At 47.3% G+C, this 27419-nt stretch overlaps 2 protein-coding genes across 3 annotated transcripts; both read right to left on the bottom strand.

Annotated features, from left to right (window-relative positions):
* Positions 1-568: 568 nt before the first annotated feature.
* On the bottom strand, positions 569-4169 carry LOC132687851 (nucleoside diphosphate kinase B). Its single transcript, XM_078437323.1, has 5 exons — positions 4038-4169; positions 3652-3780; positions 2439-2540; positions 1578-1690; positions 569-821 (listed from the first exon to the last, which is right to left on the bottom strand). The coding sequence occupies exons 2-5, from the start codon at positions 3775-3777 to the stop codon at positions 704-706; spliced, it is 459 nt and encodes a 152-aa protein (XP_078293449.1). The 5' UTR covers positions 3778-3780; positions 4038-4169; the 3' UTR covers positions 569-703.
* A 3703-nt stretch (positions 4170-7872) lies between these two features.
* On the bottom strand, positions 7873-14929 carry LOC132677066 (nucleoside diphosphate kinase A). Of its 2 annotated transcripts, none has more exons than XM_060628980.3 (5): positions 14822-14929; positions 12677-12820; positions 10109-10210; positions 8934-9046; positions 7873-8183 (listed from the first exon to the last, which is right to left on the bottom strand). In XM_060628980.3, the coding sequence occupies exons 2-5, from the start codon at positions 12800-12802 to the stop codon at positions 8066-8068; spliced, it is 459 nt and encodes a 152-aa protein (XP_060484963.1). In that variant the 5' UTR covers positions 12803-12820; positions 14822-14929; the 3' UTR covers positions 7873-8065. The 2 variants fall into 2 exon arrangements, with proteins under 2 accessions (XP_060484963.1, XP_060484962.1); XM_060628979.3 differs by lacking the exon at positions 14822-14929 and adding an exon at positions 14535-14638.
* Between the last annotated feature and the right edge of the window lie 12490 nt (positions 14930-27419).

The raw sequence follows: 27419 nt of genomic DNA on the forward strand, positions 1-27419 counted from the left end.
GGAAGCAGGCTCCAGGCTCTGAGCCATCAGCCCAGAGCCCAACGCGGGGCTCGAACTCACGGACCGCGAGATCATGACCTGAGCCGAAGTCGGACGCTCAACTGACTGAGCCACCCAGGCGCCCCACATTCTTTTACACCTGCATTGCAGGGGCATCATCCTCCTCTTACAGATGTCCTTAGACTTCCATTTCTTCAGACATAACTCGCCCAGTTTTCAGTCAACAAAGATGTAACTCTGGACTTGACTGGTCTGCGTTTCACCCTTGGCGAGTTTCAACAAATTCTGTGTACGGAAACCCACCTTTTTCTACATCCTCTAAGGCAGCTGCGATACTTATTTTCATTATTCCCTTTTCAGTTTCCGTACTCACACAACCAGTGCCACACTTGTCCTCGTCCGCCTCACTACTTTCCCTCCTAGAGTCTACAAGTGCACCCAGATGCTGACAAGGGGCAGACCGTTCTTCCACCGCAAGTAGGATCATTTGCTTCTGGATAATGCTATGAAAGCCAAGGGACCAAGTCACTTCTTCCAGTTTGGCATCAAGTAAGCACAGGAGGCTGCACCAGTTTCCGAGGGCTTTATTAGTAAGTTTTAGAAAAGAAAGATTGATTCTCTGGCTTCCAAGTCAGTGGAATGCAGAGCAGTGTCCGGGGACGCATCAGGGGGTGCCGAAGGGGACTGATGCTCCATCCACCTTTTATTCGTAGATCCAGTCAAAAGCACAAGGCTTGTAGTCAACCAATTCTTCAGGCTTAAACCACAGGCTGATTTCTTTCTCTGCACTTTTTACTGAATCACTGCCATGAATGATGTTCCTGAGAGAGACAACAATCACTGGCTACCACATTTTAGAGTGCAAAAGTCTGTTCGCGGCTGAAGCAAAGGATGGTCGCTGCAGACCTTTCCCGCCAAACTGCCACCTGAAGCAGGAGACCCAAGGCATTTCCTCTTAAAAGCAACTATAAAATTCTAAGAGTACTGGATCAAAAGCATCCCGTGGCTCAGCTCTGTTATGCTCCCGCTTCCAAAACGAGTGTTTGTACCCCAAGACTGCTGTGCCACAAAACATTACTTCTCTCATTTTGAAAAACAGGGAGAACCAGACCGAGAACCAGACGAGATGGGATACATTCACCATCGGGGGCCATTTCTGTTGCATTTTCTTACAACACTAATTTGCAAAGCTCCGCCAAGACATTCACACGCCCAACCCCTCTATTCCACTTGGATCTTAAACTCTGTAAGGTTTTTGCCCAGATTTTATACAGCAAGGGAACCAAAGGGTTAAATGACACGCCTACAGACACAGCACCGCACAGAGCAGAGGCTCTTTGGCTGTGTCCCCTGAGACCTACCACATGCAGCTCCCTTCTGTGAGGTTTTGGTTAAAATTTTAAGTAGCCCAGGGGGAAGTAACTCTTTAAGGGAGCTTTCATCCAGTGATCATTACCACCTAATTTTAAAAGTTCAAGCCTTCCTAAAATTGGGATATGCCCCAAATGGTTTGTACCCACCCCCCACCCTTTTTAAGTGGCTTTGAGGACACATCATTGGCACCCCTCGGGACTCACCTGCCAACTTGAATGCAGAAGTCCCCACGGATGGTGCCGGGCTTAGAATCTGCTGGGTTGGTCTCCCCAAGCATCACTCGCCCCGTCTTTACCACGTTCAGTCCCTCCCAGACCTGGACAGGAGGGAAAAGGAACTGCATCAGATCTGTCCTTTGGGGCCACCGGGAACAAACACTCAGCCCTGCCTGATGGCACACTTCAATCAGACCAGTCAGTGACATGGCCAACCAGCCGGCCCCAGCAGACAGCAGGGACCGGTGTAAGGTGCTCGCACTCCATCCCGGGCACGCTGCGAGGAGACAGAGAAACCACCTACCCAACCCAGGGACTTCCCAGCCTGAGAGGAAGGCTAACAGGACTGAAGGCCCTTCTGCAGCCACAAACACGGACAAGAAACGGTGACGGAAGGGTGGAGAAAAGTGATCAGACTGAAACAGGGGCAGTGGGATGGGCATCAGACTGTTAGCACGGGACACTAGGTTTGCATGAAAACAAAAAGTGCATTGCAGGGAAGAGCGGAAACAAAGCCATCCTCAGAGAACAGGAAGGAGGTGCACTTTCTCCACGACTCTGCACCTCCTTATTGTACCCTCTGTTCTCTTCCTTCCCAACTGGACACAAATGTCACAGGAGGAAATCGACTGCTCTATTTCTAGCACTGGATTAGACAACTTTTTCCCCTTGCTTTTGCCTCCCAAGCTCCTAGCAGCTCTGTCGACTGAGTAACTCCAGCAGGCTCCGTTTGTAAAACAAGGCATTTGGAGTAGCTGGGGCCGATGTCTAAAAAGACACACGGGCACTGTGCAAGCCCAGTCCTGTACCAGCCCTTATTTTCCTCCATACCCCCCCAAAAGCACTTGCCATGGCCACAACCGGCCCGGAACTCATGTACTTCACCAGCCCGGGGAAGAATGGGCGGTCCTTCAGGTCAATGTAGTGCTGCTTCAGGAGTTCCTCCGAGGCCTGGCATTGAACAGGAGGTTGCAGTTAGGAAGTAAACTGGAGAGGCTCAAATATGGATCCATCCCAACCCCAGAACCCCCCTTTCAAAGGACGGCTTTTCTAGAAGTCCAGTTATATGTTAACCCGCATTCATATGTAAGTGTGTATACATGTATGCAATATGTGTGCATATATATATACACATACATATACGCATATACATACATGTGTATAGATATATACACGTATATCTATAAAATAATTATCCTCTCCAAACCCTGACACTCTTTTAGTAGAAAGACTGATCAGATCATGAAGACACCCTCATAATGTCCCTGGCGTTAGGGATGGTACAACCCTAAAGAGTAGGTGATTTGAAAATCTAGATGTGGGGGGCGCCTGGGTGGCTCAGTCGGTTAAGAGGCTGACTTCAACTCAGGTCATGATCTCGCGGTCCGTGGGTTTAAGCCCCGCAATGGGCTCTGTGCTGACAGCTCAGAGCCTGGAGCCTGTTTCAGATTCTGTGTCTCCCTCTCTCTCTGCCCCTCCCCTGTTCATGCTCTGTCTCTCTCTGTCTCAAAAATGAATAAACGTTAAAAAAAAAAATTAAAAAAAAAAAAAAAAAGAAAATCTAGATGTGGAGGGTCTGCCGTTGAAGGAAATACGCCAGAGAGAGGTCCGTTCCCAGTGTCCTTGTAAACATTTCAGATGTTAACCGAGAACGTTCTCTTCTTCCCAGATGGGCCTGGTTAAGATTTCAATACTTATCCCTTAAGGTCCAGATCTGTGCCCCCACCTGTGGCGTGGAAGTGACAGGCACTGCCCTAAGCTGGAAGGAGCCGGCTGCGGGAGGGCTCCCCCCGCCACCGCCCCCCCCCCCCCGGGCACTTGCAGCCTCACCCCCCACACACACACTTGCAGCCCACGGGGGCCCGGGCATAGGCCCGGGCGGGGGCGGGCTTCCCCCGCAGGCAGCGAGCCCGGGCAGGCGACACGTCACCTCCGCTTAACCTTGCGGAGGGCGCCGGGGCTCGCGGGCCTCGGGGCTGGTCTCGGGCGGCTGTGTCGCCGCGGAGGCGAGGGCCACGGCGGGGAGCGGAAGCAGGAGCACCCCGGCGGCGCGCCGCGTTACCTGCAGGAACTTCATGGCCACGAGGCGGAAGCCCTTCTGCTCGAAGCGCTTGATGATCTCGCCCACCAGGCCGCGCTGCACGCCGTCCGGCTTGACGGCGATGAACGTGCGCTCCTGGTGGGCCATGGCCTGCGGGCGACAAGGGCGGCTCAGGGCCCGGCGGCCGCGCGGACAAGGGACGCGGCCCGCGCCTCCCCCCACCCCGCGGGCGCCCCGGCCCCTCCGCCCGCTCCGCGGGGACACGCGCCTCCCGGCCGCCGCCGCCCCGCCGGAGGGGACCCGGCACCGGGCCTGGGAGGAGAGGGGAGAGGAGCGGGGGCGGGGGGCGAGCGCGCCTGCGGGGAGGGGCCGGGGGGCGACAGTGGAGCGCGCCCGTGGCGTCTTACCGGGAAGCTGGCTGCGCTGCGGGGCGGGAGGCGCGACGTGGAGCTGGCGGCGGGGTCGGGAGCCGCTCGGGGGGAGGGCCCTGCGACGGCCACACCCCGGACGCCCCGCCGCCCAACCCGCGAGGCCGCCGCGGCCCGTGGCCCCTGTCCACGCCCCGGGCTCGCCCGCAGTGGATGGGGGCTCCGGAGCGGGAAGTGGCTTCTCCACCCGGGTGTCCCGCGGCCGGGGCGCAGCTACGCACGTCCAGTCCGCACCCTCCCTTCGGTACCTGTTGCCGCCACACACGCGGGCACGTGCGCGCGCACACGCACACACACTGTGTACCTTCTGCCGACACACACACACACACTCCGGTCAGGTTCTCCAGTTCAGCCTGAGACCTACCCCTGACAAGATTCTCGAGTAGTCTTACAGCAGACCTGTCATGTTTGCGGAGGGCTCTCCACCCTTGGGGGGGGCTCCCAGGTCCCTGGGGAGGCGGCGGGCCCCTCCTCTCGGCCCTTCCAGACCCCCATCCAGCAGCGCTTGTACCCCGAGATGGTGAGAGCCCTGTATCTGTCTGTCTCCCTTCAGGACAGTGAGCTGATCAAGGGGAGCCCTGTGTCCTCACCCTAGTGCTCCCGGCACTGCACTGACAAGCTGTACCTGCTAGATTGAAACTGGGCTTCAACTACCTCCATTTTGACCTCAAACTCGCTGATTGATTAAATTCTTCCTTCTAGTTTCCCTCTTCACTCAGGCAGAAAACCCTGCAGGCAAGCATCCCGTGATGGAAACAAACCACCCCCTCAAGCAACAAGAACTGCCCTGAGCCAGCAAGACCAGGGTGACTGACTGCAAGACAGTGAGCGATTTGACCTTCGCTGCTCACTTGTGGTTACGCACGACCTTTGTCCCACGTAAGCTTTATGTGAACCTAGAAGCAGGGCTGAATTGGTTAAGGGTCCAACTCTTGGTCTCTGCTCAGGTCTTGATCTCAGGGCCGCAAGTCTGAGCCCCACACTGGGCTCCACGCTGCGTGTGGATGCTTTAAAAACAAAAAAGCAATGGGGTGCCTGGGTGGCTCGGTCAGTTAAGCCTCTGCTTCTTGACTTCAGCCCAAGTCGTGATCTCCTGTTCATCAGATCGAGCCCCACTGCCAGCTCTGTGCTAACAGCGTGGAGGCCGCTTGGGATTCTCTCTCTGCCCCTCCCGCACTCCCTCTGTCTCAAAACAAATAAACTTTTAAAAAATGTTTAAAAGAACAAAAGCAAACAAAAAGCAAAACAACAAAAGACCTGGAAGGTATTTTCAGTCCTTTGGAGACAGTCTTTGAGAGGGTCCACTGTCTTCCCGGTGGTGGCCTCCCTGGAATAAACCCCATTCTTGTTTCACCATGACTCCCCTCTGCCTTTGGGTTGTGTGGAACCTGGTCTGAATGGGCCCCTCCGAGCTGGGTGCCTTTGCACCCGTGAGTCCTGACTGCAAGGCGACAGACAGTCCAGCCCTGTTACACCTTGCTGGCTTCCCAAACTTCTGGTCGCAGAGCATGAACACACAGCCCTCATTCTGGAGAAGAGACGACTAGTGTTCCCTGTGGCTTCGAGGCCAAGCCCTAATTTGGACTTCTTTTTCGGAGTTATCCAATGTCAACTGTGGGAAGGAGGCTGGGAATCTCACCGGACAATTCTCTGGAGAGCTGTTTGCCCCTTTGGCCCCGTCACTAATACCTCCCTGCAGGGGCAGCCTTCTGCTCACTTTTCTGTCCTTCCTGCAAAGACTGCCCTTAACTGGGCGAGGTGTGACCCCTGACCCTGCCTCACGACACACATACTCATTCCCCAAAGGGCTGGCACTTCATCTCACTCCCCCCAAAACAAACAGGCCAGGCTTTGCGTGCAACAGAAATGCCTCTAGTCCTCAGCTGGACGAGAAAACAGTAGCCCCTCATGGAGGAAATCCTCCCACGAAGTATGCAAAGGTCAACTCTCATTGCGCACTTTAAATAATCTTAGTTTTGTCAGGGATGCCCCAGGGAAACTGGGAGGACACGGAAGCCCCCATCCCAACTCCCCTCCTCTCTACTCTCTACCAAAGCCAGGGCACAGGCAAAATACCAAGAAAGAAAAGCCGCTCAAGTTTGTGGCAAAAGTCATAGTCCCCAACATCTGTTCTCACTTGCCTCCTTCTCAGAGAATTTCTGAGTATTCTCCAAGCACAAGGTCGCCCAAATAAAAACCAAATAAAAAAGGTTCCACTTTCTCTTGCAGCGAGACACTTGCCCGTGACTAAGTTCTGGCCAATGAGATGGGGCGGGGAGCAAAGGGGGTAAATCCAGGATTACCCCCTTGAAAGAACGCTCCACTCCCTTTCCCAACTTGCTGTTAGGCATGGGTGGTAACCCATGTTACGTTGGTTAGAAGGAAAGGAGTCACCGGACCCCCTCAAGGCTCATAACCTCACCATCACTGCCTCCACTTAGCTATGTGGACTTTCTGGGCTTTTTACAGCTTTACTGAGGTATAACTGACAAATAAAACTTGTATGTAGTTAAGGTATACGATTTGATGTTTCAATTTATATCTAGCGTGACATCACCACAATGAAGTTAATGAACGTTATCGATCACTTCACATAGTTACCATTTTTCTTTATTTTTGTGTGGTGAGCACACTTAAGATCTACCCTCCTCGCAAATTTCAAGTGTACATACAGTATTGTGAACTATAGTCACAGTGCTGTCCATTTTTAAATAAAGGGTAAGTAAGTCCCAGGGCGCCTAGGTGGCTCAGTGGGTTAAGCGTCGACTTTCGGTCCCAGCTCTGGTCATAATCTCATGGTTTCTGAGTTCAAGCCCTGCACTGGGCTCTGTGCTGACAGTGCAGAGCCTGCTTGGGATCCTGTCTCCTCCCCTCTCTTTCTTTAAAAAATAAAAAATAAACTTTAAATAAATAAACATTAAAAAAAAAAGGTAAGTAAATTTCCAGCTTGCCCATTAAAGCAACCAAATCAGTGCCCTAACAAATCAAAGCTACTTACAAGATTTTACCTTTTTTAAAAAAATTTTTTTAAGTTTCAGGGTGCCTGGGTGGCTCAGCCAGTTGGGCGTCCCTTCGGCTCAGGGCACGATCTTGCAGCCTGTGAGTTCAAGCCCCACGTCAGGCTCTGCATTGACAGCTCAGAGCCTGGAGCCTACTTCAGATTCTGTCTTCCCTCCCCCACTCACACTGTCTCTCTCCCTCAAAAATAAAATAAAAACATAAAAAGTTAAAAAAAAATTTTTTAAGTTTTATTTGAGAGAGCATACACACGAGTGGGGGAGGGGCAGGGAGGAGAGACAGAATCCCAAGCAGGCTCCACACCATCAGCACAGAGCCCCATGCAGGGCTTGAACTCACAAACTGTGAGATCAGGACCTGAGCCGAGACCTACAGTCAGACGCTTAACTGACTGTGCCACCCAGGCGCCCCTCGCCTGCTTCTTTCAAGGTCATCCCAGGGACCCAGGCCCACTGTCCACACAGCCTTTCTGTTTTGGAGTAGTTACAACTTCTCACACTCCCCCATCCATTGAGTCCCTGAGAGCTTCTCAAGAGCAGAAAGGCTTTTATTTCCAATGAATCCTCTGCAGATCCTAGCAGATCCTTCCTGGATGGCTGCTGACTGGCTCAGTGTCAAAAGTGGATGGGATACAGGGTGAAGAGAGGGACAGGGAAAGAGAGAGAGAGAGAGATCTCTCAGGCCAATAAAAATATTTTATATAGTATTTACACTATTAGCTCAGTTATCCAGAGTACGTGAAAAGGAAACAAGAATCCAAAGCAGTAAGGCGATACAAAGTAACCAACTCCATGGATCCTATACTGGGATGAGATATTTTAATCTGATGGTGGTACATAATACTGTTCAGGGAGCACTCCCAGCTCCAGGAGTTCCCCTCCGCATTACAAGGAAGTTCTCAAAAATAACCGGATTTGCTAGAGGCTGGCCCCCTGCTCACGGGAGGGAGAGGGGCTGGAACGGGCAGAGCATTGAGGTCTGCTCTCTCGTCACTCGTAGATCCAGTTCTGAGCACAGCTCTTGTAATCCACCAGCTCTTCAGGCTGAAACCACAAGCCAATCTCCTTCTCCGCACTTTCCACGGAATCACTGCCATGGATGATGTTCCTGGAAGGGGGAAGAGATGGCCACGTTACCGAGACCCAAAGGATTAAACTGCCCAGGAGCTCCCCCTGACACCCACTGCCAGACAGCTCGCAGCCACTGCAGCAGAAAGAGCCAAAGCTCCGTGTACATTAGTTCGTGTTAAAAGAAAAAGCCCACAGCTGCAGTTAAGGTCAGGATGAAGGATGCCCTCCCCATATCCGGCCCTCCTAGCAACACTGATGCCAGCAGTGAACGGGCTCCGGCCAACAAGGTATGCTGTCCCAGGCCCTACCCTCTCGAGAGAGGCACAACCACAGTGATGTCGATGGCCGGTGGCAGGGAGCTCGCCAGGCCAGACACCAAACTCAGAGGGAGAAACACAATGAACTTATTTTAAATTCATCTGCATATGGCATCATGTCCATCCCAGACTCAGGAACCCAAATTTTTTATTATTATTATTATTTTAAAGTAGGCTTCATACCCAGCGCAAAACCCAACATGGGGCTTGAACTCACGGCTGTGAGATCAAGACCTGAGCTGAGATCAAGAGTCGGACACTTAACCGACTGAGCCACCCAGGTGCCCACCCCCGCCTTTTTAAAAGATTTTTTTAAAGTAATCTCTCCACCCAACATGGGGCTCCAACTTACAACCCCAAGATCAAGAGTCACATGTTCTACCAACTGAGCCAGCCGGGTACCCGAGGAACCCAAATTCTCGTGTCACCTAACTCAGATTTTGGAAGAAGGCAAAAGCACCAACTCTCACCTGCCAACTTGGATGCAAAAGTCTCCACGGATGGTCCCGGGCTTGGAGTCCGCAGGGTTGGTCTCTCCCAGCATCACCCGGCCTGTCTTCACCACATTCAGCCCCTCCCAGACCTCCAAGGATAAAAGAACAAATGGTCAAGGAAGAAAACCAATCTCAGCAGAAAATCTGAAAACTATTAATTCAAAACAAGAAAACAAAAAAGCCCCCTTAACACTGAAGAAACGTTTATGGAGCATCTGCTTATCCCAACAACGGGAATACCAGTCTCCCTGCCTCCACTCCTGCCTTTCTACAATCCCTTCTGAACAGAGCAGTCTCTAAAAATGCCCAGTGTAAAACCTCCCAGGCATTCGTCTCAGAGCCCGTGAAGTACATGGCCGACACAGCCCTGCCTGATCTGGCCCCTGCCCGTATCTTTGAACTCATGTCATCTGACCTTCTCTTCTACCCACCAGGCTTCAGCCACTCCAACCTTCCTTCTGTCCTTCAAGAGCCCAGGCCCTCTGCACATGCTGTTTTCCTGCTGAGAATGCTCTTCAGTGTGATTTTGTGTACGTCTGGCTCCTTCTCACTCAGATCTCAGCTTGAAAAGCATGTTCCTTGACCACCCAATCTAAAGCGGTCACTTGTCACATCATCCTATTTCATTCTGTGCAAATCACTGATCACTAGCTAATAGATATACATATATATATATGAATATAAATAAATATACATACATATGTATATGTGTATATATATATGTTTCTTCATTATGTGCCCATCTTCCCCTTCAAGATGTATAGGCAAGGAAAGCTATGAAAATAAGTTCCTGTGTTGTCTCATTCATGACTATATCCCCAGCGTCTGGAAGAGAGTGTGGCACAATAAGGACAACCCATATATACTGCAATAAACAAGAGACAATCTGCCTCCCTCCAGAAGTGCAGAATCAGGCAGACTCTGCCGATCGCTCCCAGCTTTGAGTCGCGATGAGTCTTCAGTTCAGCAAACAAATGTATTTTGTGTTTGGTGGGTCAGAGAGCCAACTCACATCCTAACTGTCCAATCCTCCCAGCCCCCACTCCCTCTGTATTAAGTGAGGACTTGGTGTCAGAGGCGAGAATCACAGCACACACTCTTGGCTCCCAACTGAGTCATTCGCGTCAATGCCCCCACACGTGCACACTCACCATGGCAACCACAGGCCCTGACTGCATGTACTTCACCAGGCCGGCAAAGAATGGACGGTCCTTCAGGTCAATGTAGTGTTCCTTGAGAAGGTCTTCGGAAGCCTATTTCACGGAACAGAGGATGAGAACTGACCCTCAAACTATCTAAGGATCAGCCATCTAGTTATTTCCCACTCGCTGCTGTGTGAAATGTGAGCTCGTAGCGCACTGATTCTGTTACAAACCAATCCTTTCCCAACACTACCAGAGGGGAGCTGTGCCAGAGACTAAAAGTGCATCAGCTTTGTACCAATGTCCCCCCTACTGGCCTTGGCTGATCAGAACAGAACCACAGAACATTAGAATTGAATCCAGCCATCCCAACTCAGACAGGAAAACTAACAATACAATGAATTTCCATTCATTGAGAGCAAGACTCAACTAAAACGTGAAAAGGAAGTCAGGGTTGGGGGGGTCTTGGCAATGGATGAGAAGCAAATTGAACCCGGCCACTTCTCAGGGATACTTCAGATTTATTCAGAAGATGAAGGCGGGTATGGCAACTATGCGATTTCCACACAAACCACTCAAAAGAGCGTGACATCTGGTCCCCTTGGTGGCTCAGATGGTTAAGCGTCTGACTGTCGGTATCAGCTCAGGTCATGATCTTGCGGTTTCATGGGTTGGAGCCCCACGTCTGCCTCTGCGTTGGCAGCATGGAGCCTGCTTGGGATTCTCTCTCTCTCTCTGTTTCTCTCTGTCTCTCTCTCTCTGCCCCTCCCCTGCTAGCGCTGTCTCTCTCAAAATAAATAAATAAAACTTTTTTAAAAAGGGAGGGGAAAAAGATGACATCTAGCAATAAATAATTTTGATGAAGAAGGAACTAGAAACTGTCACACTGCCAAGGCCGGTATGTGGGACCAAATCAAATTAGCTGGGGAGGAAACCACCTGCCTAGCAATCCCGACTCACCCAGCTGTGTTCGCTCTTTGCCACTGCGCACACACTTGTTCAGGGTCTAACAAGGACCCTTAGTTTTCCCAGTTCTGTAGGACTGCATTGTGGAGGGCACACTGCAGGGATACCCACAAGCGTGGACATCTGCTGCCAAAAAGCACATTCAGAACATCCTGCCGCTCAGCCTCTGGTTGATACTTACTTGCCAAAGTAAAATTACACAGCCGCGTGATCACGCCATGTTAGCAATTCACCCTCTCCCACCAACCCCCAATCCAAATGGAAGACTGGTAGGGGTAGCCTCCGGACACACTGACTTGACCTTCCCTTACCAGAACACTCTTTTAATTCTAGTCATTGCTTCTGATTATCTTTAATCTGCAGAACAGATTACAGCGTGGTTTGTTTTTTTTTTTTCTGGAGGAGGGGACATCAGGTCTTTCCTCCTCCAAGTCACCTATAAACAACCCTAGACTCAAGGCAGTCATCCCTCGCCCCATTCTTCACCAAGCCCACACCCTGGATGGGAACTTGGTATAACAGGAAAAATGCACACACTTAGGAGTCAGAGAGACCCGGGTTAAAATCTTCCCTGCATCACTGACTGCATGCCTTCAGATTCATTACTTAACCTCTCCAAGCCCCAGGTTCCAACGACCACAGGCATAGAGATAAGTACACCTCTGGGTCATCGTGAGGGCTACAGAAAACACATGCGTCCAGCACATGTGATCAACAATACTGTTCATTTCGCTTTACCTTCAAAACCTAATTTAATATGCAAACTCTCTGGAAAGCAGTACTGACCCGATACCCGGCACTAACGACTCCATCACGTACCCCCCTCTGCGTTAACACCCATCTACCCCCCCCCCACCCCGCCCCTTACACTAAAGCGGTTTTCCCAAAACACCACGCGGGAACTACACTGCAAACCAAATTCCATTTAAAATGCACCAGCAGAGTCCAAAGATGACTCTAGTGCTGGGAAAAAAGACTGTCCCCTAATTTATCTGCTCTGAGAATTTGAATTCTCATTTCCCAGGCCTGTCTGAAAAAGGGTTCTTGGCCAATTAATTCTTTTCATTTTTCCGGAATACTGCTTGGCAGGTGTGTTGCAAATGCATCTGTTCTCTACTGTTTTCAGGGGGGCTCCCCCAAGACCAAAACCACAGCTTTCCCCCCAACAACCCCTGATGGCGCCTAATATATGCTACACACTAAGTGGGCAGTAAGTAAGGACAGAAAGATTTCCTTGCTGACAAACAACCTGCCTCAGAGAGGGAGGTGGGGGAGGGGAGAAGCTCTCTGAAATAATCTGCTCAAGAAGTTCAAGACCAGGAGCTCAAACATGCCCAGGGCTTTGAGTCAGAAATCACAGTGCTGCGGTAACATATGGAACTCTGCATTGCTAAAGGGAAAGGGAGGCTATTTCCAAAGTCCCAGTAATTGGTTTGTTGCAAGACTCAGCCACAACGCCAGCCACCGAGTTGTTTCCAGGTCTCAGGACATCTGTGTTCACCCTTCGTGGGGAAGACTACAAAGGAGGGGAAGGGAGAATCCGAGAGGCTAACGTACAACGTTGCCCTGTACTCCAAGAGAACAGAAATATGAAGAATGAAGTCCACTTACCTGAATTAATTTCATAGCAACGAGGCGGAATCCCTTTTGCTCAAAACGCTTGATGATCTCTCCCACAAGGCCGCGCTGGACCCCATCAGGCTTGATGGCAATGAAGGTGCGTTCGCTGTTGGCCATGGTCCTGAGGATAGACAGCTGCAGGGATGAAACAGCACTGAATATCCTGTCTACATCATTATCCTTCTCAAGCGGATTACCCCATAAAGCTGGTTTATATCTGTCAAGCCAACTCCAAAAGTCTCTTTGGTAAAAAAAAAAAATGCGTTCACCACAAGTGCCGCACTGAAAATACTCTAGAAGAGCACATGTATAAAAAATGTTCCTAAAGGGGGCACCTGAGTCAGTCAGGCTCAGGTCATGATCTCAGTTTCATAAGTTCGAGTCCCACATCAGGTTGTCTGCTCACCACGTGGAGCCTGCTTGGGATTCTCCCTCTCTCTCTGCTCCTCGTCCTGTCGTTTGCACTCTGTCTCTCTCAAAATAAATAAATTAAAAAGAAAAGAGGGGGGCCTGGGTCGTTCAGTCGGTTGAGTGCCAACTTTGGTGCAGCTCATGATCTCACAGTTCATAAGTTCAAGCCCCTTGTCTGGCTCTGTGCTGACTGCTCAGAGACTGGAGCCTCCTTCAGATTCTGTCTCCCTCTCTCTCTGCCCCTCCCTACTCATTCTCTCTCTCTCTCTCTCTCTCTCTCAAGAATAAAATAAATGTAAAAAAAAAGGACATTTTGTTAAAAAAAAAAGTACCTAAAGGAAAAAAGAACTTTCCCTAAAAGAAAAAACAAAGAAACCCAAAAACCCAATTCCTCTTCAGTGCCCTTAATTCTGAACTAATATCCCAGGATGGGGGAGCGTGCAAAAGCAGGGACCATATAATTTCTATGGCATTTGACTTAATAAGCTTCTATTAAGCATCTATTTTGTATCCAACACTGTGGCAGAACTAAGGTAGGGGATGTTAAAAAAAAAAAGGAAGAAGACATTTTGTGAATAATCCAGAGAAGGGAAGCTAGAGGGATAAAGTGGTGTCAGGCAAAAAGCAGAATGAAGCGGTCTGACCTACTACCACAGTCATGGTATTAGGACTGAAAGGGGTTTTAGAGATTATTTCATTAGAATCCCCTTCATTTTACGAATGAGAAAACAAATCTAGGGCACCAGAATGAAGGCCAAATTCCCAATTTCCCGATGCAATTTATGCTCCATCATAAGACATCATGAAGATTCTGACAAACCAGTAAAAGGTGGATCTTGAGAGAACTAGGGCCACGTGAAATGGGACATCGTGCAGGAAAGAGGCCTAGAGAATGTCTATCCCAGACCTCGCCTTTTACAGAGAAGACTGGGCTCATGACCTGCTCTGTCTACCCAAGATGAGAATGGAGGAGGCCCCTGACCTTGAAAGACAATCCCTAATGTGGATCGCCACATCACCTCCTGGCTCTCTTCCTGTACTTTAACCTCTTATTACAGCACCTTAACATATTTGAATTTTCTGTTTGTGGGTCTGTCTCCCCACTGGTCTGCGGCCTGTATACACGTATGGTTTACTGCTGTGTCTGTCCCTGGCACCTAGCCTCCTGGCCCAGCACTCAATAAGAGCAAAGAAAATATCTTAAATGGTAATCACCCTGCACCTCCGAGAAAAAGAGACAAAGCCCAAAGGCTGGCGGAGAACTCCCAATGGAAGCTCGAGACAGGCAGAGATTCCACAGGAGAAAATGGGGGTAAGGAGCCAAAATACTCCTTATACCCATACGGTGAATTCCTATAAATGTCCACCATACCAACCCAGACACACACCCGTCATTCATTCATTCATTCATTCATTCATTCATTCAGCAAGAACTTACTGAGCCCCAACTCCGTGCCCAGCACTGCACGCGACACAGACAAATAAGGCACAATCCCAGTCGTCGCGGCCCGATGTTCGGAAAGGTAGCCTCGGACAAAGGCGAGTCCACGTGGCGTGGGACCTGCGCTGACAGGTCTGCACCTGTCCACCGGCGCTGCCCCGCCCTTCCCTCCCAACCGATCCCTCTGGCCACCTCTCAGAGCCGGACTCATCCGACCCCTTGGCCTCCCCCGACCCCGACCCCACTGATCTCCCCCTCCTCTCAGGACCCAGAACCCATCTCACCCCTCCAGATGCTCGAGCTGCAACTCCGGCTGGGGAAGCCGGCACCGGAAACACGCCCCGGCCCCACGTGGTTCCTGGCGCCGGCAGGCGCGGAACGCTTCTTTCCGGCTCGGCTGCCGGGGAGTCCGTTTTGGCAGAACACCACTCGCCCACGCTTCCTCTGGAGGGTCGGGTGTCATTCTAAGGAGCAACGTTCCGACGTTTAACTTCCGGCACTGCTTTTTCTTGCTTTTCCGGCATGCTGCTTTTTTTTTTTTTTTTTTTTTTTTTTTAAGATTCTGTGACTCACTTCCTTCGTTCTGGAGTCACTTGGCTCCCCGAGAGGTGGCGCTCCCACTTTGCATGAAGTCTGAACGGGCACCTGACTTAGAAGTAGACATGTCTTTCTCACTTTACATTTACACACTTTTTCCAGCCTATCAAGCACTGCATTGTTAATTGAGTACCTACTATGTGCCAGGCACTACTCCACGGCCTGGGGGCATGACAGTAAACCCTCTAAGGAGCTTCTGGCGGGGTAGGGAGTGGGGGACAAAGAATAAACAAATAAGCAAATTGATGTGTAATACTTTGCATTATGTTAGCGCTGTTAAGAAAAAGTAGGGCAAGGGAGAAAGATTGAAGGAGTGGACTATCTTAAAACGTTGGTTGGGGAAAATGTCTCCGAGGAAGTGACAATGGAATAGAGCTGTATGAAGTGAGGGAACAAGCCTAGTGATTATCTGACAGCAGAGTATCGCAGTGCGCATCCAGTAATAGAAAATGCCATTGGAGGGGCGACTGGGTGACTCAGTCCCTTGAGCCTCCAGCTCTTGATTTAGACTCAGACTCTGGTTTTGATCTTAGGTTAGTGAGTTCCAGCTCCAAGTCTGGCTCTGTGCTGACAGTGCAAAGCCTGCTTGGGATTCTCTCTCTCTCAGAGAATGAATACATAAACTTTAAATTAAAACCACAATGAAATATCACTACACACCTATCCTAATGGCTAAAAAATAAAAAAATAGTAAGAGTGCCCCACTGGCCTAGTGGGTAGAGCATGACATTCTTGATAATCGCTGTGGTGAGACTGTGAGTTTGAGACCCGCATTGGGTATAGCGTTTACTTTAAAAAAGAAAAAGAAATAGTGAAAATGCTGTCCGGGAGGTGGAGAAACTGGACCTACTCATATATTGCTGGTGGGAATGTAAAATGAATGGTATGGCCATTCTAGAAAAGTTTGGCAGTTTCTTATAAAACTAGGCACTTACCGCATGATCCAATAACTGCACTCTTGGCTGTTTATCCCTGAGAAATTAAAGATTTTTGTTCTGTTTACACAGAAACCTGTATTTAAATGTTCCTAGCAGCTTTATTTGTAATAGCCAAGGACTAGACACAACCCAAATGTCCATCAAGTGAAAGCTTAAACAAACTACAGTCCATCCATACCATGGAACACTACTCAATAATAAAAAAAGGAAAAAAGAAAAAGAAACAACTATTGACACACAGCAATTTGGCTAGATCTCAAGAGAGATTATGCTAAGTGAAAAAAAAAGCCAATCACAAAAGGTCATACACTATATTATTGCATTTATATAAGGTTCTTGAATTCTCAAAATTCTAAATATAAAGAATTCATGAGGGGTGTCTAGGAGTTCAGGATGGGAGAGAAGGCATGAGTATATTCCTACCGGGGTAGTACAAGGGAGCCTTGGAGTGATGGACTAGTTCTGTATCTTGACGCTTGATTGTGGTGACAGTTACATGAATCTACACATGTGATAAAGTTGCATAGAACTACACACACACTCAAGTGAATGCATGTGAAACTGATGAGATCCAAATAAACTCTGTGGATTATACCAATGTCAATTTCCTGGTTTTGATATCGTTCTATAGTTATGCGAGATGTTAGCATTAGAAGACACTGGGTGAAAGATACATAGGACTTCTGGGGTGCCTGGGTGGCTCAGTTGGTTGGGTGTCCGACTTCGGCTCAGGTCGTGATCTCGCAGTCTGTGAGTTCGAGCCCCACGTCGGGCTCTGTGCTGACAACTTGGAGCCTGGAGCCTGTTTTGGATTCTGTGTCTCCCTCTCTCTCTTACCTTCCCCTATTCATGCTCTCTCTCTGTCTCAAAAATGAATAAACGTTAAAAAAAAAAGATACATAGGACTTCCTTCTACATGTTTTGTTTTGTTTTGTTTGCAGCTTCCCATAAATCTTTTCTTTTTTTTCTTTTTCTTTTCTTTTTTTTTTTTAAGTGAGCCCTACACCCAATATGGGGCTTGAACTCACAACCTTGAGGTCAACAGTCTCATGCTCCACTGACTGAGCCAGCCAGGCACCCTACAATTTCCCATAAATCTATAATTATTTCAAAAAAATTTTAAAGTTTACAGGGGCACCTGGCTGACTTAGTTAGAAGAGTGTGCAACTCTTGATCTCAGGGTGGTGAGATCAAGCCACACCATTGGGTGTAGAGATTACTAAGAAAAATACATAAACTAAAAAAAGGGGGTGCCTGGATGGCTCGGAAGAGCATGTGACTCTTGATCTTGGGATTGTGAGTTTGAGCCGCCTCAGTTTGGATGTAGAGATTACTTAAGAATAAAAGCTTAGAGGGGTGCCTGGGTGGCTTAGTCCATTAAGTGTCTGACTCTGGATCTCACCTCAGGTCACGATCTCACAGTTCATAAGTTCGAGCCCTGAGCCTGGCTCTGCACTGACAGTGCAGAGTCTGCTTGGAGTTCTGTTTCCCTCTCTCTGTCTCTACCCCACTTGTGTCCTCTCTCTCTCTCTCTCTCTCAAAATAAATAAATAAATGTTAAATTTTTTTTTAATAAAAATAAAAGCTTAGGGGTGCCTGGGTGGCTCAGTTGATTGAGCATCTGATTCTTGGTTTCTGCTCAGGTCATGATCTCATGGGTTGGTGAGTTCGAGCCCTCTCTCTCTCTCTCTCTCCCTCTGCCCCCAAAATAAATAAACTTAATAAAATAAAATAAAATAAAATAAAATAAAATAAAATTAAATTAAATTAAATAATAAAACCTTAGGGTTACCTGACTGGCTCAGTGAGTAGAAGATGTGACTCTTGAGCTTGGGGTCATGGGTTTGAGCCCCATGTTGGGCATAGAACTCACTTAATTGAAAGGAAAGAAAGAAAGAAAGAAAGAAAGAAAGAAAGAAAGAAAGAAGAGAGGGAGGGAAGGAAGGAAGAAAAGAGGGAGGGAGGGAGGGAGGGTGGGTGGGTGGAAGGAAAGAAAAAGTGCTTGGGGCTCAGTTGGTTAAAGCATCTGACTACAGCCTGGGTCATGATCTTGAAGCTCATGAGTTTGAGCCCCATATCAGGCTCTCTGCTGTCAGCACAGAGCCCACTTCAGATCCTCTGTCCCCCCCTCTCTCTGCCCCTCCACTGCTCAGAAATAAACATTTTTTTTAAAAAAAGAAGGGAACTTAAAAAATTATTTGTAATATTTTGATTTTTTTTTAAGAGAAAGAGAGAGAGTTTGAGCTGGGAGAGGGGCAGAAGGAGAGAGAGAGAGAGAGAGAGAGAGAGAGAGAGAGAGAGAGAGAATCTTAAGCAGGCTCCATGGTCAGCTCAGAGCCTGAAGTGGGGCTCGATCCCATGACTTGTGAGATCATGACCTGAGCCTGAATCAAGAGTGTTCAACCAAGTGAAACACCCAGGTGTCCCCCCACCACCAAAAATCTTTAAATGGAATGAGAAAAACTGATTGAGACTACACTGTTAATCCAAGTGGGAGATGATGGTTATGACAAAGGAGAGAGAGAGACAAATGGTTGGTGCAGGATATATATTCAAGGTTAAGCCCATAGGTCTTACTGATGGATAGGATATGGGATATGAGGGGGGGAAAATGGATGTTGGCTCCTAGTTTTCTTTCCTTTTTTTTTTTTTTTTAAGCTTTTTAAAAAATTTAAAAAATTTTTATTTTACAGAGAACGAGAGTGTGTGAGCTGGGGAAAGGGGCGGGGGGAGAGAGAGAGAATCTTAAGCAGGCTCCACCCTCAGTGCAGAGCCTGATGTGGGGCTCGATCCCATGACCCTGGGATCATGACCTGAGCCAAAATCAAGAGTAGGACACTCAACCAGCTGAGCCACCCAGGCATCCCAATTTTATTTTAGTTTTTTTTATACTTTTTTTTTTAAGTTTATTTACTTTGGAGGGGGAGTGGGCAGAGATAGAAATAGAGAGAGAATTCCAAGCAGGCTCTGCATTGTCAGCTTGGAGCCCATTGTGGGACTCAAACTCACAAACCGTGAGACCATGACCTGAGCCAAAACCAAGAATTGAACTCCTAGCCAAATGAACCACCCAGGTACCCTTACTTTAGTTTTTTTAAAGGGTGGTTTTGTTTTGTTTTTGCCTTTAAACTTTTTATCTTTAAGCAATCTCTACGTCCAACATGGGGCTCAAACCCACAACCCTGAGATCAAGAGTCACACCCTCCACTGACTAAGCCAGCCAGGCACCCTTAAGATTTTATTTTTAAGTAATCTCTATACCCAATGTGGGACTGGAATGTGTAACCCCAAGATCAAGAGTCACAAGCTCTACTGGCTGAGCCAGCCGGGTGTCCCCTAGGTTTCTTCTTTTTCTTTTATTTGGAGGGATGCATTAAATATGAGTTCAATAGAGTTATCTACAAAGGTCCTTCTTAAGTGGCTGGGGTCCAGTGCAGTAATGCTTCTAAAACCTCTATGTACAAACAAGTCATTTGTGGAATTGTTAAAATGCAAACTCTTGATTCAGTAGATCCAGAGTGAAGCCTGAGAGTTTGATGATTCAAATGTTGTTGACTGATAAACTCTACAAGACCATGTCCTAGAGCCAGGTTCTTTTAAAGACGTTTAAGCCTTATTAGGTGGGGAGGATCTTGCCCAGGCAGATGCTGGGGAAGAGGAATGGGCAGTAAAAAATGTGAAGATCTCATCTCTTCCTGGAAGCCATCCTAATTACATGACTCAGCCTCACCTTCCTTTCCCAACCCAACCCTTCAGGCTTCCATAGGTAAATGCTTCAGCAAACCAAATCAGAAAACAGCAAGCTTTAAAGCTAACAGTAACCTTTTTTTTTTTTTTTAAGTTGTATTTATTCATTTAAGAATTTCTACACCCAGCATGGACTCAAACTCATGACCCAGAGATCAAGAATCCCATGCTTTTCTGCTGAGCCAGCCAGGCGCCCCTAAACTAACAGTAATCTGAATGGGCATATGGATCGATCTCTCCAGAAACCCTGGCAAAGGGTTCCAGTTTCTGCTTGAAATCTCCAAGAATAGGAATTCACTACCTCAGACATCTGATCCCCGGCCTTCCACCCTCCCCTTGCTTAAACAGCAACAACAATAAACTTGCAAATTGAATATATTCACCTGCCCCCCAAATTAATAACAGGAGTAATGTTTAGTGAACTGCACTAATGATATCAACTATTGTGGAGAAAGGAAAGAGTGGTCACTGGGCTCCCTTGATAGAGAAGGAGGAACGGGGCACCTGGGTGGCTCAGTCGGTTAAGCATGTGACTTTTTGGCTCAGGTCATGTTCTCATTTCGTGGGTTTGAGCCCCACATCAGGCTCTGTGCTGACAGCTCAGAGCTGAAATCTGCTTCAGATTCTGTGTCTCCCTCTCTCTCTGCTTTCCTCTGCTCACGCTGTGTCTCTCTCTCTCAAAAATAAATAGTAAACATTTAAAAAATTTTTAATACATAAATAAACGTTAAAAAATTAAAAAAAAAAATCAGGGGTGCCTGGGTGGCTCAGTCGGTTGAGTGACCGACTTCGGCTCAGGTCATGATCTCACAGGTCGTGAGTTCGACCCCCATGTCAGGCTCTGTGCTGACAGCTCAGAGCCTGGTGCCTGTCAGATTCTGTGTCTCCCTCTCTCTCTGCTCCTCCCCTGCTCACACACTGTCTCTCTCTATCTCTCAAAAATAAATAAACATTACAAAAAAGTTGGGACTGTAGTTAATGGAAATTCACAGAATCTTTGAGGGTAAAACAGTGACACGAGAAACATCTTAAAATTCTAGAACTCAGGGGTTCCTGGGTGGTTCAGTTACTTGAGCATCAGACTCTTGGTTTCAGCTCAGGTCATGATCCACAATTCATGGGTTCAAGCCCTGCATTGGGCTCTGCACTGAAATGCAGAGTGTGCTTGGGATTCTCTCTCTCTCTCTCTCTCTCTCTCTCTCTACTCCCTCCACTTGCATGCATTCTCTGTCTCTCTCTCACTCTCTCTCTCTCAAAAAAAAAAAAGAAAGAAAGAAAGAAAGAAAGAAAGAAAAAGAAAACCCGTCATAGCTACCTAATTCACTCCCTTTACAGAGATACACACAGACCAAAAGAGATGACTCAATTTATTCTAGATTACAGGTGTTTATGGGGAAAGTTCTGCTTTAGAACAGCGAAGAATCTAGCTATAGTTGGGAGGGTAGATTGGACGGGGAGAGGCTGGAAGCAAAGACTCCCATAAGGAAGATACCGGCATCACCAATAATCAAGATATGAGGACTGAAGTGGTCAAAGGAATGTGTGTGCTAAAATTCATAAGATAAACCCACAAGATTTGGGAACTGATTAAGTACAATTAACAAAGGATGGAGAGAAACTCTATCCCAGCAATCATAGTGCTGAAGGTCATAAATCTGTTCTCAAAAGACGTAGGGGCACTTCTTAGCTCAACCACATGTTAGTTATGTGACCTTGGACAAGATATTCAAGATCACCAAGCAAATCTCAGTTTCTGTTTGTTAAATAGGAGTAAGAATAGTCACAACATCTTAAGAGTATTGTGAGGATTACATAAAGTAATGCAATGAAAATTTTAGCAGTGTCTGGCACATAGTATATAATAAATGTCAGCTGTTTGGGCTTTTTTTTTTTTTTTTTTTTTTTTATAGCTCAGGGTGACAGAATCTTACACCTAAGAACTGTGACAATTATGATATTAACAGAAATAGGGAAGACTAGAAAAAGCCAGCTAGAGGAAAATGAGTTTGGTGTAATGCAGTTGATGCAGGGAGATACAAGAGAGAAAATATACAGTAATCAATTGGAGACATTTATCTGGGGGTCAGAAGCGATGCTAAGGCTTAGGAGAGACATGAGGGGATTATTTGCATAAAAGTGATCTGTAAATGCCTTGAAGCTAAACACAAAGCATTGGCAAGATTCTTTTTTTTTTTTTAAAGGCAGACTTTTTTGTGGTTGTGCAGGTATGAATTCCAATGATATTTTATAACTAACATGCATACTAACAAGATGTCACATTTATACAATTATACATTATGTGCTATAATTTGCTGAGCCTAGAGTCTTTTAGAAGTGAAATTATTAAAAAAAAATTATTTTAGGGGCACCTGGGTGGCTCAGTCGGTTAAGCATCCAACCTCAGCTCAGGTCATGATCTCACGTTTCGTGAGTTCTAGTCCTGCATCAGGCTCTGTGCTGACAGCTCAGAGCCTGGAGCCTGCTTTGGGTTCTTTCTCCCTCTCTCTCTGCCCCTCCCCCACTCACGCTCTATCTTTCTCTGTCTCTCAAAAATAAATAAATGTTAGAAATAATTTTGGGGGGCGCTTGGGTGGCTCAGACGGTTAAGCGTCCGACTTCAACTCAGGTCATGATCTCGCAGTCTGTGGGTTTAAGCCCCGCAATGGGCTCTGTGCTGACAGCTCAGAGCCTGGAGCCTGTTTCAGATTCTGTGTCTCCCTCTTCCTATGACCCTCCCCTGTTCATGCTCTATCTCTCTCTCTGTCTCAAAAATAAATTAACTTAAATTTTTTTAACTTAATTTTTAACTTAAAAAACTAAAAATTTTTAAATTATTTTACTATTCTAATGTACGTTATCTAAAACTGACAGGGGTGTCTGGGTGGCTCAGTTGGTTAAGCATCTGACTTTGGCTCCGGTCCTGACCTCACAGTTTGTGAGTTCGAGCCCCACATTGGGCTCTGTGTTGACAACTCGGAGCCTGGAGCCTGCTTCGGATTCTGGGTCTCTCTCTCTCTCTCTCTCTCTCTCTCTCTCTCAAAATAAATAAATAAACATTTTTAAATTTAATTAAAAAATAAATAAAACTGACATTAATTATACTGCTATTAAAATAGTCTTAGAAAAAAAGGTGACCTGTGATATTAAAAATTATCTTTTAGTTTTAGTAGGCTCCACACTCAAGGTGGGGCTTGAATTCATGAACCTGAGATCAAGAGTTGGATGCTTTACCGACTGAGCCAGCCAGGTGCCCCTATTACACAGTATCTTAGGGGGCACCTGGGTGACTCAGTTCATTAAGCCTCAGACTCCTGGTCTCAGCCCAAGTCATGATGTCACCGTTCATGAGATCCAGCCCCAGAGAATCTGCTTGGGATTCTCTCTCTGCCCCTCCCCCTTTCTTTCTCTCTCTCAAAATAAATACATAAACTTTTTAAAAAAAGTATCTTAAAAGAAGTAATAATTACCATTCGTTACACAAACATGAGTAATAATGGCCAACCTTTACTGGAAGAAGATTGCTCTGTGCCAGGCGCAAAGTGCTTTGTGTATTGTAATGTGTACAACTGCATAATGAGGTTAATATTATTTTTTTTAGGTGGGGAAACTGAAGCTCGTGGCGGGTAGGTGATTTGCCCGAGTTCAGACAGCTAGGAGGAATGGAACTAGGATTTAAAGCCAGTCACTGTGAGGTGCAAAGAAATCATAATTTGAAACCAGTGAGATAGCTAGTTCTAACACGGGGCAAAGAATAGGACTGATTCAGATCATGACTTTCCTGCTATAAATGATTTATGGAATCAGAGCAACTAATGCATTATGCCCACGTGTGAGAAACAGAAAGGCATCTTGGGATGCAGGGCAAAGAGAGGCCATTCATAATACTAATTAGGAATGAGTCCCGAGGGAATCTTCACTGCCCATAATCAAGAATGAAGAATGAAGCCTCCCACTTTTGACTCCAGAGTCAAACTACAAATCAAGCAGCAGGATCATTCAGTGAAGGTAATTGCCTCTGCTTCACAAAAACTACACACAGGTCATCTGTCTGTCTCTGGCTCTACAATATGCATAAGAAAACTGCCTCCTCAATCTTCTGAGCGACGTGCTGATCCTTGAGGGAGGGAGGGGAGGCGATTTGGGGGAAACCTGCAAAATTTGCTGATTGGGACAAGAAGTCGTAAGGGACTTCTCACGTAGTCTGATGCAACAGCCGTATGAGGTGGGTCTGATTCTAATTCCAATTTTACAAATGGAGAAAATGAGGAACAGGAAGTTTCAATAACTTGCCCGAGGCCACAAAACCCCTAAGCGGCAGAGACTGGCTGTGACTCTATCTCACTCTTGCTCCAGCTCACATGCTTAACTACCATGCTGTGCCATGGGACATCATGTCCTCAGAAATTATACACTTCCCTGGCCCAGTGAGACCACAAGGATTACAATGCAACCCAAATTATATCAGTCATCTCTTTTCTTTCTATTCAACTGTACCGCCTTCCTCTGACTTTCTGATCTTGACTACGAGCAATGACTCTAATACCATTGATTTCTTTCTCCGTAAGCTCCTCAATCTCATTTATTTTTACATTCTCTTACAACCCTCCTCTTGTTTCCACTTTCTAAACTTAGATATAATAAAGCCTTTAGCAAAGACATGGGCTCTTTGCCTGTAACAGTCTTTCCACTTGCCTTGACCCAGGTCTAGTCTTTCCGACTAAAACTCTCTGGGGGGGAGGATTACATGGCTGAAGAGGCTCCACATTCCGAACAGCGATTTCACATTAGTCTCCCTCTTGCTTTCTTGTAGTTTGATTCCCCAGGGCCCCTAGTGGGAGTCTTTGACACAGGCCTGGTGTCTTTTGTCAATGACCATGACACTGGGACTGGTTCGATTTGTCTCCCCAGTCTCTCCAGATTGCGGTTGAATGTCACATGATCTGTAATTCCTCTGATACTATGATTGGAGTGCCTTTTGTATTTGTCGGGATAGGCTACCATGTGCTACAGCCGAAAATCAATCACAAGGCTCAGTGGTTTAATGCCTTGGTCCATCAGACTTGTATAAAAAACCACAATGGACTGGGTGACTGCTAAACAACAAACAACTTCATTTCTCACAGTTTTGGAGACCGGGAAGTCCAAGATCATGATGCTGACAGATTCAGCATCAGCAGATTTCCGGTAAGTTTGGTTTAGTTCAGTGCAGTGGACTGAATGTTTACATGTGGTCTGGTGAGAGGCCCCTTCTTCCCTTCCCACTGCAACCTCACGTGGTAAAAGGGGTGAGGGCTCTCTCCGAGGAGGTTTTTTTACACTGGCACTGCTGGGGAGCAAGAATTTCCTGTCCCTTTCAAAAGTCCTTTGAAGGCTGGACAAAGAACGAAATTGACACGAGACGGATTAAGAGGAGAAAATCAAATTTCATTTCATGCCTACGGGGAATCCACACAGACATGGAAACTCCAAAGACAGTCAGGCAAAATGAGGTATATATGTCAGCCTGAACTCAGGAGAAAGGGGGAGGGGGTCTGGGACTTTGAAGAGTAGGAATGCAATTTATAGGACTGTAAGAAAAAGAGATGTTTGCTAATTAAATGTTTGCCCTACAGATGAGTCACTCAGATAAAATTTATCTCTGTTTCTAATCATTATTCTGGGAAAGACCCCCAATTTTAGAATTTTTTTTCTTTTAGATTCTTCCATGTAGTTAAGGGAAGGGCAAAAAGTTTCTCTTGAGCCTGCAGGCTCTCAATATTGCCTTCAGCTCAGAAAAAGATTCATGCTAAAATGGTCCACCTTGGGGTGGCCCCTGTACCACTAATCCCATTCATGAGGGGCCCACCCTCAGGCCTGATCACCTCCCAAAGGGTCCACCTCCTATTTTTTTTTTTATGTTTATTTATTCTTGACAGAGACAGAGACAGCAGGAGTGGGGAAGGGGCAAGGGAAAGAGGGAGAGAGAAAATCCCAAGCAGGCTCAGCACTGCCAGCACAGAGCCCGACACCGGGCTTGAACCCAAGAAACAGTGAGATCATGACCTGAGCTGAAACCAAGAGTCGGATGCTTAACCAACTGAGCCACCGAGGAACGCCCCCCAACATCTTTTTAATGTTTATTTTTGAGAGAGACAGAGACAGAGCACAAGTGGGGGAGGGGCAGAGAGAGAGGGAGACACAGAATCTGATGCAAGCTCCAGGCTCTGAGCTGTCAGCACAGAGCCTGATGTGGGGCTCGAACCCACAAACCACGAGATTGTGACCTGAGCTGAGGTCCAGCAAACGCTTCACCGACTGAGCCACCCAGGCGCCCCTAGGCTCCACCTCCTAATCCCATCACCTGGGGGGGTTAAGATTTCACTATATGAATTTTGGAGGAAACATGGATTCCATTGCCCTGAACAAAACCAAACTTACCCAAAATTTGCAGGGCTAGCACCTCTGCAGTTAGATGCCCCTCTTCTAGGGATTCTGAGAACCTGTTTTTTTTCCAATCTGTCATCTCAATACAAAGCCTATACGCAGCATAAGAGGGCAGAGATAGCTAGGTGGGGGGTGTCTTACAGTAGCTCTTAAACAGTTGGCTTAGGAGTCGAGCACCTGACTTTGGCTCAAGTCATGATCTCGCCGTTCATGAGTTCTGCTGTCAGTGTAGAGCCCGCCTCTCTCTCCCTCTCTCTCTGCCCCTCGTCTGGCCTGTGTTCTCTCTCAATCTCTCTCTCTCTCTCAAACATAAATAAACACTAAAGAAAAAAAAAGAACAAAAAGAAAGTGGTTGCCTTGGCCTGGAGGTCACTGCTCCTTCCGACCCATTCCCCAGAACTAGTCGATTGGCCCTATAACTCTAAGGCCCCTAGAAAATACGGAGGATCACACAGCATTCTGTGGGCAGGAAATGTCTCTGCCTTCTTCTCATTCCTGTATCCTACAGTGTAATCCCATCTCTTCTTTTCCCAGTCTGGTCCCAGCCATCAGCCTGTACCTTGAACTTTAACCTTCGACCTCTAAATCCACAAATTATAGTTTATTCCAGTTCTTGTTCTTTGGAGTATTTTAACTCCTGCCAAGTGACCCTGCCTCTGCCCTTTCCCTGGCATATGCCTCGTGATCGGAATGTTTTCTCCTTCATCCCCATGTCTCATTTTGCATCTAGTCATTTTCCAGGAGCCACACCTCCGAGAGTGGTCTGGAAAGACCCCCCCCCAAACTTTCTAAAATCAAAACTGAAGTTATTGGGGTGCCTGGCTGACTCAGTCGGTTGAGCATTGGACTTTGGCTCAGGTCGTGATCTCACGGTTCATGCGTTCAAGCCCCACAGCGGGCTTTATGCTGACAGTGCAGAGCCTGTTTTGGATTCTCTGTCTCCCTCTCTCTGCCCCTCCCCTGCTCTTTTCTTTTTCTCACTGTCTCTCTCAAAAATAAATAAACACTAAAAAAAAACCAAAACACACCTGAAGTTATTAAGCCTAAGAAACATTCTTTCTCAGTAAAGTAAAGAAAGGGAGATGGAAGAGACACTGAAAAGATAAAAATAGGTGGAAAGCCCAGAGCCCGGAGCCTGGAAGCCAGAGCCAGGAGTCACCCCTGGTCCCCAACTATC

This window comes from Panthera onca, chromosome E1 (genome assembly GCF_046562875.1).
Source record: "Panthera onca isolate mPanOnc1 chromosome E1, mPanOnc1 haplotype 2, whole genome shotgun sequence".
In the NCBI taxonomy this organism is placed as follows: Eukaryota; Metazoa; Chordata; class Mammalia; order Carnivora; family Felidae; genus Panthera; species Panthera onca.